This window comes from Piliocolobus tephrosceles, chromosome X (assembly GCF_002776525.5).
Source record: "Piliocolobus tephrosceles isolate RC106 chromosome X, ASM277652v3, whole genome shotgun sequence".
Lineage (NCBI taxonomy): Eukaryota > Metazoa > Chordata > Mammalia > Primates > Cercopithecidae > Piliocolobus > Piliocolobus tephrosceles.
In genome coordinates this window covers 958,116-973,417 of record NC_045455.1, presented here as the reverse complement: position 1 = coordinate 973,417, position 15,302 = coordinate 958,116, and the positions used below count along the sequence as shown (strand labels likewise).

The following is a 15,302-nucleotide window of genomic DNA, read 5'->3' as shown; positions in this document are numbered from 1 at the left end:
TGTGGAGGTCTCGTCCGTGTGGCTGTGGAGGTCTCGTCCGTGTGGCTATGGAGGTTGCTGTGTGACTGTGGAGGTCTCGTCGTGTGTGACTGTGGAGGTCTCGACCGAGTGGCTGTGGAGGTCTTGCCTATGTGGCTGTGGGGGTCTCTGTGTGACTATGGAGGTCTCGTCCGTGTGACTGTGGAGGTCTCATCCGTGTGGCTGTGGAGGTCTCGTCCGTGTGACTGTGGATATCTGGTCCGTGTGGCTGTGGAGGTCGCTGTGTGACTATGGAGGTCTCGTCCGTGTGGCTGTGGAGGTCTCGTCCGTGTGACTGTGGAGGTCTCGTCCGTGTGGCTGTGGAGGTTGCTGTGTGACTGTGGAGGTCTCGTCCGTGTGGCAATGGAGGTTGCTGTGTGACTGTGGAGGTCTCGTCGTGTGTGACTGTGGAGGTCTCGACCGAGTGGCTGTGGAGGTCTTGCCTATGTGGCTGTGGGGGTCTCTGTGTGACTATGGAGGTCACGCCCCATGTGGCTGTGGGGGTCTCTGTGTGACTATGGAGGTCATGTCCCACAGCTCCGTGGACTTCCTTGTTCTGTCTTCCACACCTGAGAGCAGGGATTGCCCTTATCTGCAGTGGGCATTTTGTTTAAGTAGCAGTGAGTTCACTCCAGGCAATGCTTTGACACTATAAATAGACATGTATTTGACATTCACACACGTGTCTGTTGAGCTAATACAGACAATCATTTGACAAACCTGCTGGTTAGGAAGTAGTTGTGATGTGAGAAGAGACAGTGCTGGGTGAAGATATACATCAAGTTTCCTCACATGGCTGTTTATACGAGGAAAGCATCTTGATACTAGTAGGATAGAATGCAAATGATACTTCTGCACCTCCGATCATTGGATTACATTCCTTTTCTCTGGGGTGAATCTTTAAAATACGAATGAGTGCACCAACATGAAGCACACGGTACCATCTGATGAGTTGCTGTATGCATCCAGAAGGGGTATTTCTAAATCTGAAAATATGATTGAGTGTCAAAAATCCATTTTGGGGAGGGGCAACTCCTATGTTGTGCTGCTTCTGTAACAGCACAAAAAAGTCTTCCAATATATTCCTGCCAGCAAGGAGTTGGCAGGGCAGGGAGAAACAAAGGCTGTCGCCTTTCCAGTGATGAGTGCCTGTAATATGAAGCTGGGAGTCCTGACTCAGCACCTACAGCAAACCTGGGTTACCCAGGGCTTGCTACTTATTTTGAGAGGTTCCTAAATTCTTAGTTTTAAAAACAAAGTAAATTGCAATATGACTCACATGAATAGTAAATATGCACCATATAGGACACGTAGGAGGCAGAGTAGGTTATAAAATATTCAGTCGTTTGCCACAACTAGGAAGAGATGGTTTTAAGGATATTGGTTCTTGGTTTAGGAATTAAAACATCCAGAAAATGGTCATAAGTTACTGTTTTATGAAGAATATGCACCACGAAGCTTATCTTGATTTTTGCTGAAGAAAATACATTTTCTTCATGTGTTATATAAAAAACTTACTTTGTAATAATTATGTTTGTGGGATTCACTAATGTTTAACTACTGGAGCAAAACCTTTGTCGTAAAGTTCTCTTGGTTGTTTGAGGAGACAAAAGGGTGGCAGACCTTTGACCAAAATATGAAGACATGGCAGTCAAAGGGATGGAATTGAAGAGTTTGAGAAAGGAGTTGAAGTAAATACAGAATGTGGGTAGGAATTCCCTATTTCTATAGTAAGACAAAATATAGGGGAAAGTTTGTATTTCTTTGTTATGCTGATAATAAGCTTGCTAGAAAACAGGATTATAATTATTAAAAAAAGCTTATAATTATTCCACATCCTCTTTTGGTCTTTATAAATATGCATGTATTTTATATGGTAGTAGTTACTGTATTTTGGTTGACATGTAGCAGCTCTCCTATATTTAGTACTGGAATTATTAATACTTGTAAGTATTAGTAAAATGAATAGCTCTATAACTTTAATTTACCTTTTTTTCTAGGGGACTATTGTATCCAAATTAAATTCAGATTATTTAAAGTGTTTTTATTCTGTTTTTGAACCCCACATTGGTTCAAAACTTGTTAGAAAAACCACATTTCTGTTTATAATATTTCATATTTGAATTGAATGAGTTTAAGTTTTTGTACATAAGATTGGAAAGGAATTTTTTTTTTTTTTTTTTTTGAGACAGAGTCTTGCTCTGTCACCCAAGATGGAGTGCGGTGTCGCAATCTTGACTCACTGCAGTCTCCGCCTCCTGGGTTCAAGCGATTCTCCTGCCTCAGCCTCCTGAGTAGCTGGGATTACAGGTGTGTATCACCACACGTGGCTAATTTTTGTATTTTTAGTAGAGACAGGGTTTCACCATGTTGGTCAGGCTGGTCTCTAACTCCTGACCTCGTGAGTCACTGCGCCTGGCTAGGAAATTTTATTAGAGCTGGTAAGAATATACAAGCATTGTTTCTTTGAGGTGGGTAAAAATATTGTGAGAAAAATTTTTCTGCCTCAAAAAATGGTGTCAGCTGGGCGCAGTGGCTCACGCCCGTAATCCCAGCTCTGGGGGGTGTCGAGAGGGGCAAATCACCTGAGGTCAGGCCTTTGGGACCAGCCTGGCCAACATGGCGAAACCCCTCCTCTACTGAAAATACAAAAATTACCTGGGTGTGGTGGCGGGCACGTATAATCCCAGCTACTCGGGAGGCTGAGGCAGGAGAATCGCTTGAACCCAGGAGGTGGAGGTTGCAGTGAGCCAAGATCCTGCCATTGCACTCCAGTCTGGGCGACAGAACAAGACTCCAACTCAAAACAAAAAAGATTTCTTATTTTACTAGGGTTGTTCATAGAAAAAAAAAAGTTTCTTAAGAAAAAAATGAGGTGAATTACACATCTATCCTACAGAAGAATAAACAGGAAACAATGTCATCTGGCCTGTGTCACCCAGAAAAGGCTCGGTTTGGGCCGAATCACTGCCCTGGGGAGCATGAGGGGAACTGGAGCCCCAGCCTGTTGTTCTCCTTCCTGATGGGAAGGTGGTCACTGAGGGAAAAGGTTTTCTTGGTTCTCTAGCCCTGATTTCACTTTGTAATCATCAAGGTGAACTTAAACACACACACACTGCATTGACCCCCACCTCAGACTGAGGAATCGGAGCACCCAGAAACAAGCCTGTGAGGATGAAACCCGTGGAGGAGTCCCCAGTGACTGGGCGCCATAGACGCTCAGGAGTGGCGCGGGCCAGCCGCCTGGGAGCCGAGTCCAGCAGGTGCAACATGCCCACATTGACTGTTGTTACCTACCCCCATACCAACTGCGACTGGACTGCAGTGTTCCAATGAGAAGTGCCCTGAACTTAGCCATAATAAATCATGTATCTGTAGATTCCCAAAGTACTGGGGCAGGGTGTGGGGTGCCTTTTTGTTATGATTACAGCTATATTAACAACAGGGTTTTTTTGTGAACCAATCTGTTGTTCATACTGAAGAATTGATGTACCCCTTTTGTTCGCAGGCTGTGGAGAATCTCTGTTCTCACAAAGTCTCCCCAATGCTGTACAAGCAACTACGTCAGGCCTGTGAGGACCACGTCCAGGCACAGATCCTTCCATTTAGAGAATATCCTTTTTTTGGTTCATAAAGTTTCTATTCATGAAGTCTTTCAAAACTGCACATTACTATGATAAAGAACTAATGAGTGTCCTTAATATTGAAGCAATAGCTTTTAAAGTTCTCTTTTATTTCGTGACTCAGAATGGTAGGTTTTTAAGCGAAATTTACCTTCAATTGTTTGCTGATCTGAATTAAAGGGAAACCACGTTCACTTACTGGGTATGGTTGAGTGTTTAGGAAACGTTCTGAAAAGCGTCTTAAAGTTCGAGTATCCTTTATTCTAATAAACACCGTCTGCACTGGGTGTCTGTGATAGGCAGCAAAGTCCCATCAACTTGGCGACGTACGGAGACACCCGCTTATCAGCTCACAGCTGTGTCTGTCAGGAGGCCAGGCAGGATTCGGTGGATTCTGTGCTCAGTCTCATGGACAAAGTCAAGGTGTCAGCCAGGCTGCGGCCTCACCTGAGGTCTCTGCTAGCACAGGCAGGCAGTCGGCGGAAGGCAGGCCGTCGGCGGAAGGCAGTTCCTGTGGTTGTGGGACTGAGGGCCCTGGGGTCTTCTGTCCTGTGTTGCTCGGTGTCACTCTCAGCTCCACATGCACAAGTCCTTGCCTGACTCTTCTCTGCTTCTAGACCAGCAGGAGAATCTGCCTGTCTGACCTGCTGAGATGGGGCCTTATGTGATGTAACCTGTGACCCAGTCAGAGCATGGTGACCTTCGTATTCACAGGCTCCTTCACGGTGCGTGTGAGGCATCCTCCACGTGGGGACAGGCAGGAGTATCTCAGAATTCTGCTGCCACACCAGCTGTGACTCAGGCCTCTACAGGGGAGTTTCTGGGCTCCTCGGCATCCTATAGAAAATTCTTTAATCTGGAGTCAATCTCATCCCCCAAGCTCCTCCCATTACTGTAGCTATCCATGTGTCTCATTGGGTAGAAATTAGAAAGCAGAGTTTGTAATTGCAGAAAATCTACTTGTGGCTGTGCTTTTCTTGGCCTCCGTTTCTTCATATGTAAAATTAGGTGGTTTGTGTTTGCTCACTTCTAAGTGTTCTTCTAATTCAGGGAAACTTCTGCTCCCCTGTCTCCCTGCTCTGGGGAAACTAAACCGTTCTGAGTTCATGGGAAAGACCCTCAGGGAAGCTGCAGCAGGTGGTGTTGCTGAAGCTGAAGCACGTGACAGGGAAGCTGAAATGCAGGGTGAGAGGTCTCTGTTTAGACAATCTCCACAGCACCCCCCCCAGATGGTGAGCGAGGTCAGTTCAGCTCTGTCGTGCTGGCTTCTGTAAATACGCCCTGCAGTGTTTTCCAGCAAAGCCCTTTCCTAAAGATCATGAGGTTGTTCAAGAGATGAGTGACCACACACAACCTTTTGGAACCTGGCCAAAGTACACCTTATCTCAGGAGGCGCCTGTGAGGGCGCACGGAAGCAGGCCCCGCCCCAGTGCCACCGCTCAGCAGTGCACTTTCAGGAACCGTGTTCCGGATGTTTCCATCCAAAAAGTGGCCTGACTCCTAGGCTTGGGGGGGTCTTTAGCAGATGCCCAAGCCTTCTTCCAGAGACTTAGGCATTTGTGAGAGTCAGGAGGTGATAATTGTTCCTACTCTAGTTGCAGTCCCAATTTACTTGAAAACTACTATTTGATTACCTGATCAAATGATCCTTCTGCCAGTTACTCCTACTCTGTGGGTTGACTAATGTGCCATCAGTTCACTCACTGCACAAGCACTTGCTTTCTACCTGCCACACCAGCACCGCCAAATGGAGAGCGACCCCCATGCCTGATTTCTACCCTCCAAGAAGTCGCAGGCCTATGGGAGAGGCAGGGGAATTACTGTACTTCCCTGGCGCGGTGGCAAAACTATGATTACAAAAATTGTCATTTGGTTCCTTAAAGGCGAAAGAAGAAAATGCTACCATATTAAGTGCCCTTATTAGTCACGAGACATGTTGAGTTGAGAACTGTGCCAGCCAGGCCAGGAGTAGTGGCATGTGAAGCAACTGGGGCAGACCCTCCCAGAGGACACCCTCCTGAAGGATGGGGAGGATCCTCCCTCCTGTGGATGCGGCACCGGAAGGTGAAGGGTGCTCTGGAAACCCCAAACAGCAGGGCACAGCTAGAACTCCACGGAAGCCGTGGCCCTTAGGCTGTGCTGCTAAGTTGCAGATTGAATTTGAATCTTTGTGGTTACTATCAAGGAGTTGAACTTCAGTCTGTGAGTATCCCAGAGTCCTCACAGGTTCTTTAAGCAAGAAACCAGAATTAGATTGTTCATGGAGGTCACTCTGGCAGAGTGATGAGATAAGTTTGCATATAGACCAGCACACCACAGCCTTTCATTGGGTCGGCACATGTTTTTAAGTATCTGTCATGTGCTAGGTATAATGCCAGGCCCTGGGAAGATAATCTGGGCAGAATGAGATTCTGTCCCTTTGGTGCTTAAACCCAAATGGAGGTGGCAGAAGCATCAGGATAAGCATTTATGCAGTGCTGTGATAAGGGGTTTTTTTGTGTGTGAGACGGAGTCTTGCTCTGTCACCCAGGCTGGAGAGCAGTGGCACGATCTCGGCTCACTGCACTTCCGCCTCCTGGGTTCAAGCCATTCTCCTGCTTTGGCCTCCCCAGTAGCTGGAATTACGGGCGCCCACCACCACGCCCAGCTAATTTTTGTATTTTCAGTAGAGACGGGGTTTCACCACGTTGGCTACGAACTCCTGACCTCGTGATCCACCTGCCTCAGCCTCCCAAAGTGCTGGGATTACAGGTGTGAGCCACCACGCCCAAAGTGCTGGGATTACAGGTGTGAGCCACTGCGCCCAAAGTGCTGGGATTACAGGTGTAAGCCACCGCGCCCAAAGTGCTGGGATTACAGGTGTGAGTCACCGCGTCCAAAGTGCTGGGATTACAGGTGTGAGTCACCGCGCCAGTCCTGTGATAAGGGTTTTTAAAGGTTCAGATAAGCTCCTGGCACCTAAAGAAAGAGCAGCCAGCCCACCTGGGTGGGGGAGCATTGCAGGGCGAAGTGATGTCTGGGCCATGTCCTAAAGGATGGACGAGGAAGTGGCAGGCACTCTGCGATGCCAAGGTGGCACAGGCCAGGGAGCAGCATGGGCAGCCCTGGCACTAAGGAAGCTTACTGGGCAGAAGAGCCAGATATGCTGCTGGATGTGGGAGAGTTGACCACTGACAGGATCCCTAGAGGGAAAAATGAGAGGAAGGTGGATGTTGAATTGTGGAGGAACCTTTGTTGAACCAAGAAGTGGTTCACACCACAGTGGTTTGACTGGGCAGCAAAACCACGGAGTGGAATGGCAGCATCCTGCCAGCAAACCTGTTACAGTTCAGAGGAAGAGGATCTGACTGCTGTGGAAGGATCAACCAGACGCAGATTGAGGCAGTGAGGGGCTGTCTTGGTCATGTTGATTTGGAAGGAGGTGAGGAGTCACTCAGGTAGAGATGCCTGTTGTGCATTTGGGGCTGGAGACACAGATCCAGTGGATCCAGATTCGGATGAGATGCCCAGGAAAAATGAGCAGAGTGGCCAGTTGCAGTGGCTCACGCCTCTAATCTCAGCACTGCATTTTGGGAGGCCAAGGCAGGAGGGTCACTTGAGCCCAAGAGCTCAAGAGCAGCCTCGACAACAGTTAGTCGGATGTGTGGTTCACACCTGTGGTCCCAGCTACCCTGGAGGCTGAGGTGGGAGGATTGCTTGAGCCCAGGAGGCCGAGGCTGCAGTGAGCTGAGATTGCACCACTGCGCTCCAGCCTGAGCAACGGAGCAAGACCCCCAGCTCTAAAAAGAAAAAGAGCAGAGCCATCAGAGGAGGTAGCTGAGGGCTGGTGTCAGGGAGGTGAGAGGAGAGTCACCTTCTTGGAATTGAGGGGCGAGTTTAATATGACCGGCTTAGTGACTGATAAGTAGAGTCTGAAGGGATGATGAGACCAGGAAGTGGCAGGTTCTGTGATGAAGGATTTTAGGCTACATTCGTACATTAACCTAGTAAAGGTGGGGTGAATGTTTCTGTCCAACTCAGCACTGTGCATTGGGGACCAGGGACGGGCATGAATGGCATGGGTCCTGCTCTTGAAGAGTTTGTTTCTGCTGGAAGAGAGTTCTGATCCAGCCCAGTCTCATATGGCGAAATGTTAATCTGATGGCAGATGCTCAGATACCGTGTGGCAGGGAGTATTCCAAGGTCTGCATACTCAGATTTCCTTTGTCTCTGGGATATTCCAGTACTTCAGGTAACTCTACTTTCTAAGCTTTAAGTAACGTGTTGTTGTTTTGAGACGGGAGTTTCGCTCTTAATTGCCCAGGCTGGAGTACAATGACGCAATCTTGGCTCACCGCAACCTCCACTTCCTGGGTTCAAGCAATTCTCCTGCCTCAGCCTCCCGAGTAGCTGGGATTACAGGAATGTGCCACCACACCCGGCTAATTTTGTATTTTCAGTAGAAATGGAGTTTCTCCATGTTGATCAGGCTGGTCTCGAACTCCCAATCTTGAGTTATCTGCCGGCCTCGGCCTCCCAAAGTGTTGGGATTACAGGCGTGAGCCACCACGCCCAACCAGATTTAAGTAATGTTATGTGCCAATTATATTTTGATTGTTTGCTGATATTAGATAATAGATGAAACCCATCAGATGCACAGGTAGAAAGAGGGCTTTTGTGAAATTGAGTCATTCACTACCATCTTCTTCGTTTACCATGTCCATTTTCTTGTCTCACATGTTTGATAAATTCTGCACTTAGCTGTCCCTTTCAAAATAGATACCTGCCCTTGGTGACGTCCCTTCTGCAAAATAAAGGCCTTTTGTACCCACGGACTCATACACACTCTCAGCCAGAGACAGCTGCTGCAGAACCCATACCACGTGCTGCTGCAGGACCGCGTGCCACCCAGCCAGGCTGCATGGGCACCAGGAGCTCTTCAAAAATGTCAGAATCTAATCTGTAGATAACAGTAGATGAAACTCACATTTTTCTTCCCCTGGTTCACCTTGACAGCATTGCCGCTGTGGTCAGCTGCAGAACGCCAGGCAGTGGTGACCCCGTGGGAGCAGTGTGGTCAGCAGAAGGGAGGGGCATGGGAGTGAGCAGGGAGCCTTGGCTGTTGGGGAAGTCGCAAAGCTCCAGTTGCCTCTGAGCGTGCCTTTATGATCTGCACTGGCGACAGCATGCTTTGTCTTTCCTTAGAAAGACTTTGTGCCTGTTCTCACTTGACCAGATACTGTGTACGGAGCACTTGCTGGCAGTAGGCCAAGCTCTGCACATTCATGAATCACTTTGTCTCACAGCACCCTGAGCTGTAAGTACCGTTATTGGCCATATTTTCTAGATGAAGAGACGAAAGTCCAAGAGAACCCTGCTAGTGCTCGGCCAGATCAAAGGAGGCAAAACAGCACGCCTCCCTTCATGAGCTGTGTAGATGAATGAAGGTTGGCCTAGGGCTGTCCTCTGGTGGTCTGTGTGTGGGTAGCAGCAGGTGGGCCTTGTTCCTGGAACTACAAAAGCAGACAACCAAGCATAGAAAATGCATGTATCCCTCTTCTGCCCCAACAGAAGCATCGTCTTTTGCTTTCTTTTTCTTTTTCATTACAGATATGATAGGTAGGTTTTTCCTATGGTATAAGCATTTCTGCTGTTGGATGTTGTTTGCTCTTTGAAGACCTGCCTAACTCATCTCAGTAGGCTGTGTAAATCCTTTAACGAAGATTGGCCCTTTTCTGTAATGAGAAAAAATATGGTTGCTGAAGAACCTATCTCGAGAATACACTATTGATAGGCTCTCACTGTATCTATATGTCTCACGTCCTAGAATCACTTGCACAGCATTGTGACTGTTTGTTATATCCTAGAATCTGGAATTGATTTTGATGTTTAGAAGGCCAGAGCTCACTTAGTAAATACCACACTGTGATTTTAGCTTTTGTACTTTTTTCTGTGGGAAATAACAAAAAAAAATTTTGATCGGGGATCTATATTGATTTTACAGAGCTATTTTAGAGAAAGTATTTCTCATTTAATGAACACTTTACATTGGACTTTCCATCTTAACAAGACACTGCCCCACGTGGAACTCTATCTTCACAACACCTGAGCTGCCCAGTGGTGTCAGATTGACTGGCGTCAGTTTAACCCCATTAAGTTTAAAGGATCTGTGCACCCTCATCCAGAAAAAAAGCTATGCCTTCGGCTGGCGTGACCTGCCTGCCAGCAGAGACTTGCGGGGAGGTCCAGGCCACAGCCCTCATTCAACTGGAGTCAGAGCTGCAGAATGGCTGTTGGGGTTCCTTGAAGCCTGTCCAAATGTACTTGGGACAGATTTTTTGTTTGTTTTTTCCAGACTGTTTCTGCAGATTCCTAATATAATGAGCCATTACAATTTTGAACAATTTTAAAAGAGTACTTCCAGAGGAACCTATTAACCATTCAACCATTCGGTCTTTGCTGTAACTGTCTATTTTTAATTTTCTGGCAGTGCTCTCTGAGAATTCAGCAAAGCCTCAAGAGAAAATAGAGTAAGCTGTCTTAGGCCCCTGGAGCTGTGGTCACGGCACTTCCCCTGGTGTGACAAGGATTCAGACCCCCCCGGGAGCCCCTTGGCTGTCCTCAGCACCGTCTGTTCCTCCTCAGGCTCTGCCTGGCACCCTACCCTCCCTGGCACTCTTGTCAGGCCGCTCTTTGCCACCCTGAGACTCCAGCTCCTGTCTGATTTGTGTACCCTGCTTGCCTGGTGTGTTTTTCCTCCTCTGTGTGTGAGGATGTTGTCACCGCCTCACGTCGGCTCTGAGTGTGTAGCGTCTCGCTGCATGGCAGAAACAGACCTAGAGAAGTCCTTTGGCTTGGTCGGTATCGTGTTGCTGGCAGATGGTGGATCAAGAGTTAAATGTAGGAAGTCCATGTTCTTTCCACTTTGACAAGCCATTTTGTTAATCTGTACAAGGGAACAATGCCCGCACCACGAGGTTTAGGAGATTTTCAGTGAGAGTGGACGTGAAGAGTGTTTCGTAAACAATAAAGCAGTTTGTAGTCATTTCTCATTCTCAGCTTTGCATGAACCTGAGGGATGCCAGGCCACTTGCTCTAGGAGCCCATGTTCTACTACTTTTTGGGCCTTTTCCTAAAAATGTACGTTCGAAGAGTCAAGGTAGGCCAGGCGCGGTGGCTCACGCCTGTAATCCCAGCACTTTGGGAGGCCAAGGCGGGCGGATCATGAGGTCAGGAGATCGAGACCATCCTGGCTAACACGGTGAAACCCCGACTCTACTAAAAAGTAGAAAAAATTAGCCAGGTGTGGTGGCGGGCACCTGTAGTCCCAGCTACTTGGGAGACTGAGGCAGGAGAATGGCATGAACCTGGGAAGCGGAGCTTGCAGTGAGCCAAGATCATGCCACTGCACTCCAGCGTGGGTGACAGAGCGAGACTCCGTCTCAAAAAAAAAAAAGAGCCAGGGTAACAGTGTTCCTAATTTGATGCGTGGATGAGAGTTCTGTCAGTTTTCATCGAGGCCGAAAGTTAAACTTGAGCCATTTTCCTGCCCAGCCGCACTTTGCGACAGGCTGGGCACACGGACTCACACCTGTAATCCCGGCACTTTGGGAGACTGAGACAGGAGGATTACTTAAGACCACGCTTTCAAGACCAGCCTAGGAATATAGTGAGGTGCCGTCTCTTTTAATTTTAAAAAAATAGTCCTTGTGGGCCGGGCGCGGTGGCTCAAGCCTGTAATCCCAGCACTTTGGGAGGCCGAGACGGGCGGATCACAAGGTCAGGAGATCGAGACCATCCTGGCTAACACGGTGAAACCCCGTCTCCACTAAAAATACAAAAAAACTAGCCAGGCGAGGTGGCAGGCAACTGTGGTCCCAGCTACTGGGGAGGCTGAGGCAGGAGAATGGCGGGAACCCGGGAGGCGGAGCTTGCAGTGAGCTGAGATCCGGCCACTGCACTCCAGCCTGGGCCACAGAGCAAGACTCCGTCTCAAAAAAAACAAAAATAGTCCTTGTGGCTGACTCTTACCATTCCAGTCCTCTTCTCCAGGAGCCCCCCGTGGGAATATATTCAGTGGCTGCCTTTTGTGAGGTGGGGCCTTTTGTCCGGCCACCTAGCCCCAGGGCACTTGTGGCCTGGGCGTGGTTCTGCCAGCAGGGACTTGAAAGTGTCTGGCAGTGAAGGAAGCAGAGAATGAAGGGAGGCTGGAAAGGGAGTGGGGGACGGCCAGAGGCAAGTGGGGCCGTGGGAAGAGAAGGCGGCGCCGGCAGGCTGAGTGCACATCGGTGATGAGATACGGAGATCCATGATTGAACTTCTGGTGTGTCTTAGCCCACTGGGGCCGCTGTGACGAAACACTGTCGACTGGCTCATCAGCAACAGCAGTCTGTTGCTCACAGCTCTGGAGGCTGGAGGCCCAGGGTCGAGGCACTGGCAGATTCCATGTCTGGTGGGGCCCTGCTTCCTGGTTGATAGCCAGCACCTTCCCACTGCATCCTTGTGTGGTGGAAGAGGCAGGGGAGCTCTCTGGGGTCTCCTTCGTAACCCCATTCTTGAGGTTTGTCCACTCTGGTGACCTTATCACCTCCCAGAGGCCCTGCCTCCTAACACCATTACCGTGGAGTTGGAGTTTTGGCCTGTGAATTTTGGGGGACATGAACATTCAAGACTAATATTCTTTCAGTGTTCCGATTACTAAATGATGTGTAGTATTCAGTGGAGAAAGCAGCTGAAATTAAGGGGTTAAAATTGTAATAATGGCCGGGTGCGGTGGCTCATGCCTGTAATCCCAGCACTGTGGGAGGCTGAGGCCAGTGGATCATAAGGTCAGGAGTTCAAGATCAGCCTGACCAACATGGTGAAACCCTGTCTCTACTAAAAATACAAAAAGTTAGCTGGGCTTGGTGGTGCACGCCTATAATCTCAGCTACTTGGGAGGCTGAGGCAGGAGAATCGTTTGAACCTGGGAGGCAGAGGCTGCACTGCAGTGAGCTGAGATCGCGCCAGTGCACTCCAGCCTGGGCGACAGAGCGAGACTCCATCTCAAAAAAAGAAAAAAAAATTGTAATAATTAAATTGGCCAGCGTTTTTAAAGTTTTCCTTAGCAGGTCTGTACAGACTCACTAGATAGTGTTTTATTTTTAAAGAAGATTAACACATGCTGGCAGGACCACTGCAGACAAATGGTAAGCAATGTTTTTCCAAAACATGACGTCATCCGTCTTCCCTCACCCACATGATTGAGAGCTGAGACGCAGAAGTTCTGTCGAGGATTCTGTCTGTGTTCAGTGCTGTAGGTGAGCAGCACAATGAGAAAAGCAGGCAAGGGGAACTCCTCAGCTCTTGTGGGAGGGCACTGCTGACCGTCTTGGCCTTCAGGTCCACAGTCAGAGTCTGCAGTGGTGACAGGATTCTTAAATGCCTGAGTGGGTCTCTAAATGTCTGTTTAAGCACAACTTACTCTGGAAAATCAAGCCTGAATCCCAGGTCTTTAGTGTAACTGCACAACCAACGTCTTAGGCTTTGTAGATGTCTTGGCTTTGACTTGACTTCATGTGTACATTTTTGGGTGTGACCTGGCTGTTAATTACTTAAGTGAGAGAAAAGACCGTATTAATAGCTTTCCTAAATAGGTTGAAATCTTTCGTTTTCTAAATGAAACAAGTAGGAGACGATGGGTGTGTTTCTTTTCTGGGCCAGGTACGTGGCAGCTGCTAGAGCCCGCTGAGTGTCTTTGGGAAGGTTTTAGTGAGATGTGTCCACACGTCTCCCCAGCCAGGTGGTGGGCTCGGTGGTAGGAGCACAGGACAGGACCGGTGCATCATCCTGCGTCCCCTCACTCTGCTCGTAACGCAGAGTCAGAGACACACGTCCAAGAGCCTCATCATGTAACAGGAACTCAGCTTTTAAAAGCTTAGTGCATCTCCCTAATCAAGTAGGATGTATCACATCAGTCAAAAAATGACCAAATTTAAAAGATATCCTTTAGGCTTTGCCTGAACCCAGGATCTCTTTAAAAAAAAAAAAAAAAAGATACTGTTTTAGGCTAAGTGCGTTAAAATTCCTACAATCAGATTTATGATATTAAAGAGATGGAAGTCACATACCAAGGGAACACAATTAACTTTAGAAAAAAAATCAAACATGAGGACTGTGGTGGACAGCATCTTTCCATCAGGAAACTGTTGTTGGATTTGAGACAGCTAACATGGAGTCCAAAAGGCCTGATCTTGAATATTCTGCTAGTAGAATTCATGAGTAAATGGTTCTTCTTTCTGCTGGTCAGATCATGATTAGAAGCATCTTCCTGTTCTTGGACCGCACCTATGTGCTGCAGAACTCCACGCTGCCCTCCATCTGGTGAGTGTCCTCACAGGGCAGAGCTGCGTCTTCGCTGCGGCTGATGCCTTCCGTCCCATTTGTGTCTTCGGTAGGCTAAGATGGTAAAGTGTGTATGATTACTTGTGCCTTCCTTTCTTCAGCCAAAATCATTAATGTGAACGTAGGAGTCCAGGTGGGTCTTAGCCTTGAAACACCAGGTGCCTGGCCAGCAGCGAGGAGTGGAGCAGGAAGCTGGGGCAGGTGGCTGACTTTGGTCATGAGGGCGGAGGCAGAGGGCCTTGGTTTCTCCCTGACAACTGGAGTTTGAGCCTGGAGCAGCTCTTTCCAGCACTGCAGTCGAAACTCTGAGAGGCTGCCTGCTGCCCTGGGCTCTCAGCCTTGAGGCTGCGTGGCCCCGTGGAGTGGCTTGTTCAGCCTCCTGGCCTCCTGAGCACATAGACAGCACTCGTCATCTGTCATCTTTCGGGGACCGTATACACTAGGGGTTGTGGGCCCCTCCTCAGCAGCATTCACGGCCACTGACCCCTGCGTGTCGTCTGCTGACCCCCGTGTGTCCTGTGACCACTCCATGTGCTGAGTCCTGCCACCTCCTGCAAGCCGACCTTGGACAAAAGCTGTGTCCGTCTTACCGTCCGATTTGTCTTGTTCTCCGTTTACCGTCCGATTTGTCTTGTTCTCTGTTAATGGCATGTTTCATTCTTCTCACGTTCAAACATAAAAGTGATGTTGTGCCTTCTCATGACCTTTAAACCCAGGTTCTTTAAAATGTGCCTGCTTTTCCTACCCCCACCCACTGGGCACACTGACCCAGGGCAGTGTGATTTCTGCCTTCCACATGTAGACATTGCTCTTGTCTGAGATGTCAGTGACCTGCAAGTTACCAAATCCAGCAAGCATTTTTTGTCCTTGTTTTATACAATATCTGTGCAATTTTCGACACCCTGTCCTTGTTGAAGCTCCCTTAATGCCATTTGCCCCTCTAACTTCCTGGTGGAACCCCCACACATGTCCTAGCAGACATCCACGTGGTCTACGAGAAGGCAGACACTGACAGAAAGGACAGCCTGTGTTCCGGGAAACAATGGAGATAATAAAAGTGATCATAGTAGCTTATTTAGCATTTACTCTGTGCAAGGGACTGTGTCCTACTAATGTATTTAATCCCTAGAACAGCTCTGTGGCGTGGCCTTTGTAACTCCTATTTTATACAAAATAAGGCACATAAGTTGAAATAACTTGCCCTACCTGGGTTGCCCAGTCCATAGTCTAAATGCTTTTCTTTTTATTTTATTTTTTTTTTTGAGACGGAGTCTCGCTCTGTCACCCAGGCTGGAGTGC

The 15,302-nt window shown here is 48.3% G+C and overlaps 1 protein-coding gene across 4 annotated transcripts in view; it reads left to right on the top strand.

Annotated features, from left to right (window-relative positions):
• CUL4A (cullin 4A) overlaps positions 1–15,302 on the top strand; it is a 58,371-nt gene that overhangs the window by 7,137 nt on the left and 35,932 nt on the right. For 2 of the 4 annotated variants that reach the window (XM_026447157.2, XM_026447159.2), the window contains exons 3-5: positions 3,527–3,630; positions 12,739–12,808; positions 13,909–13,982. In XM_026447157.2, coding sequence (XP_026302942.1) covers positions 3,527–3,630; positions 12,739–12,808; positions 13,909–13,982 — 248 coding nt within the window. Of the gene's footprint in view, positions 1–2,842; positions 3,282–3,526; positions 3,631–12,738; positions 12,809–13,908; positions 13,983–14,104; positions 14,715–15,302 lie in introns of those variants that run through there. The other 2 variants (XM_026447160.2, XM_026447158.2) reach the window with 2 other exon arrangements.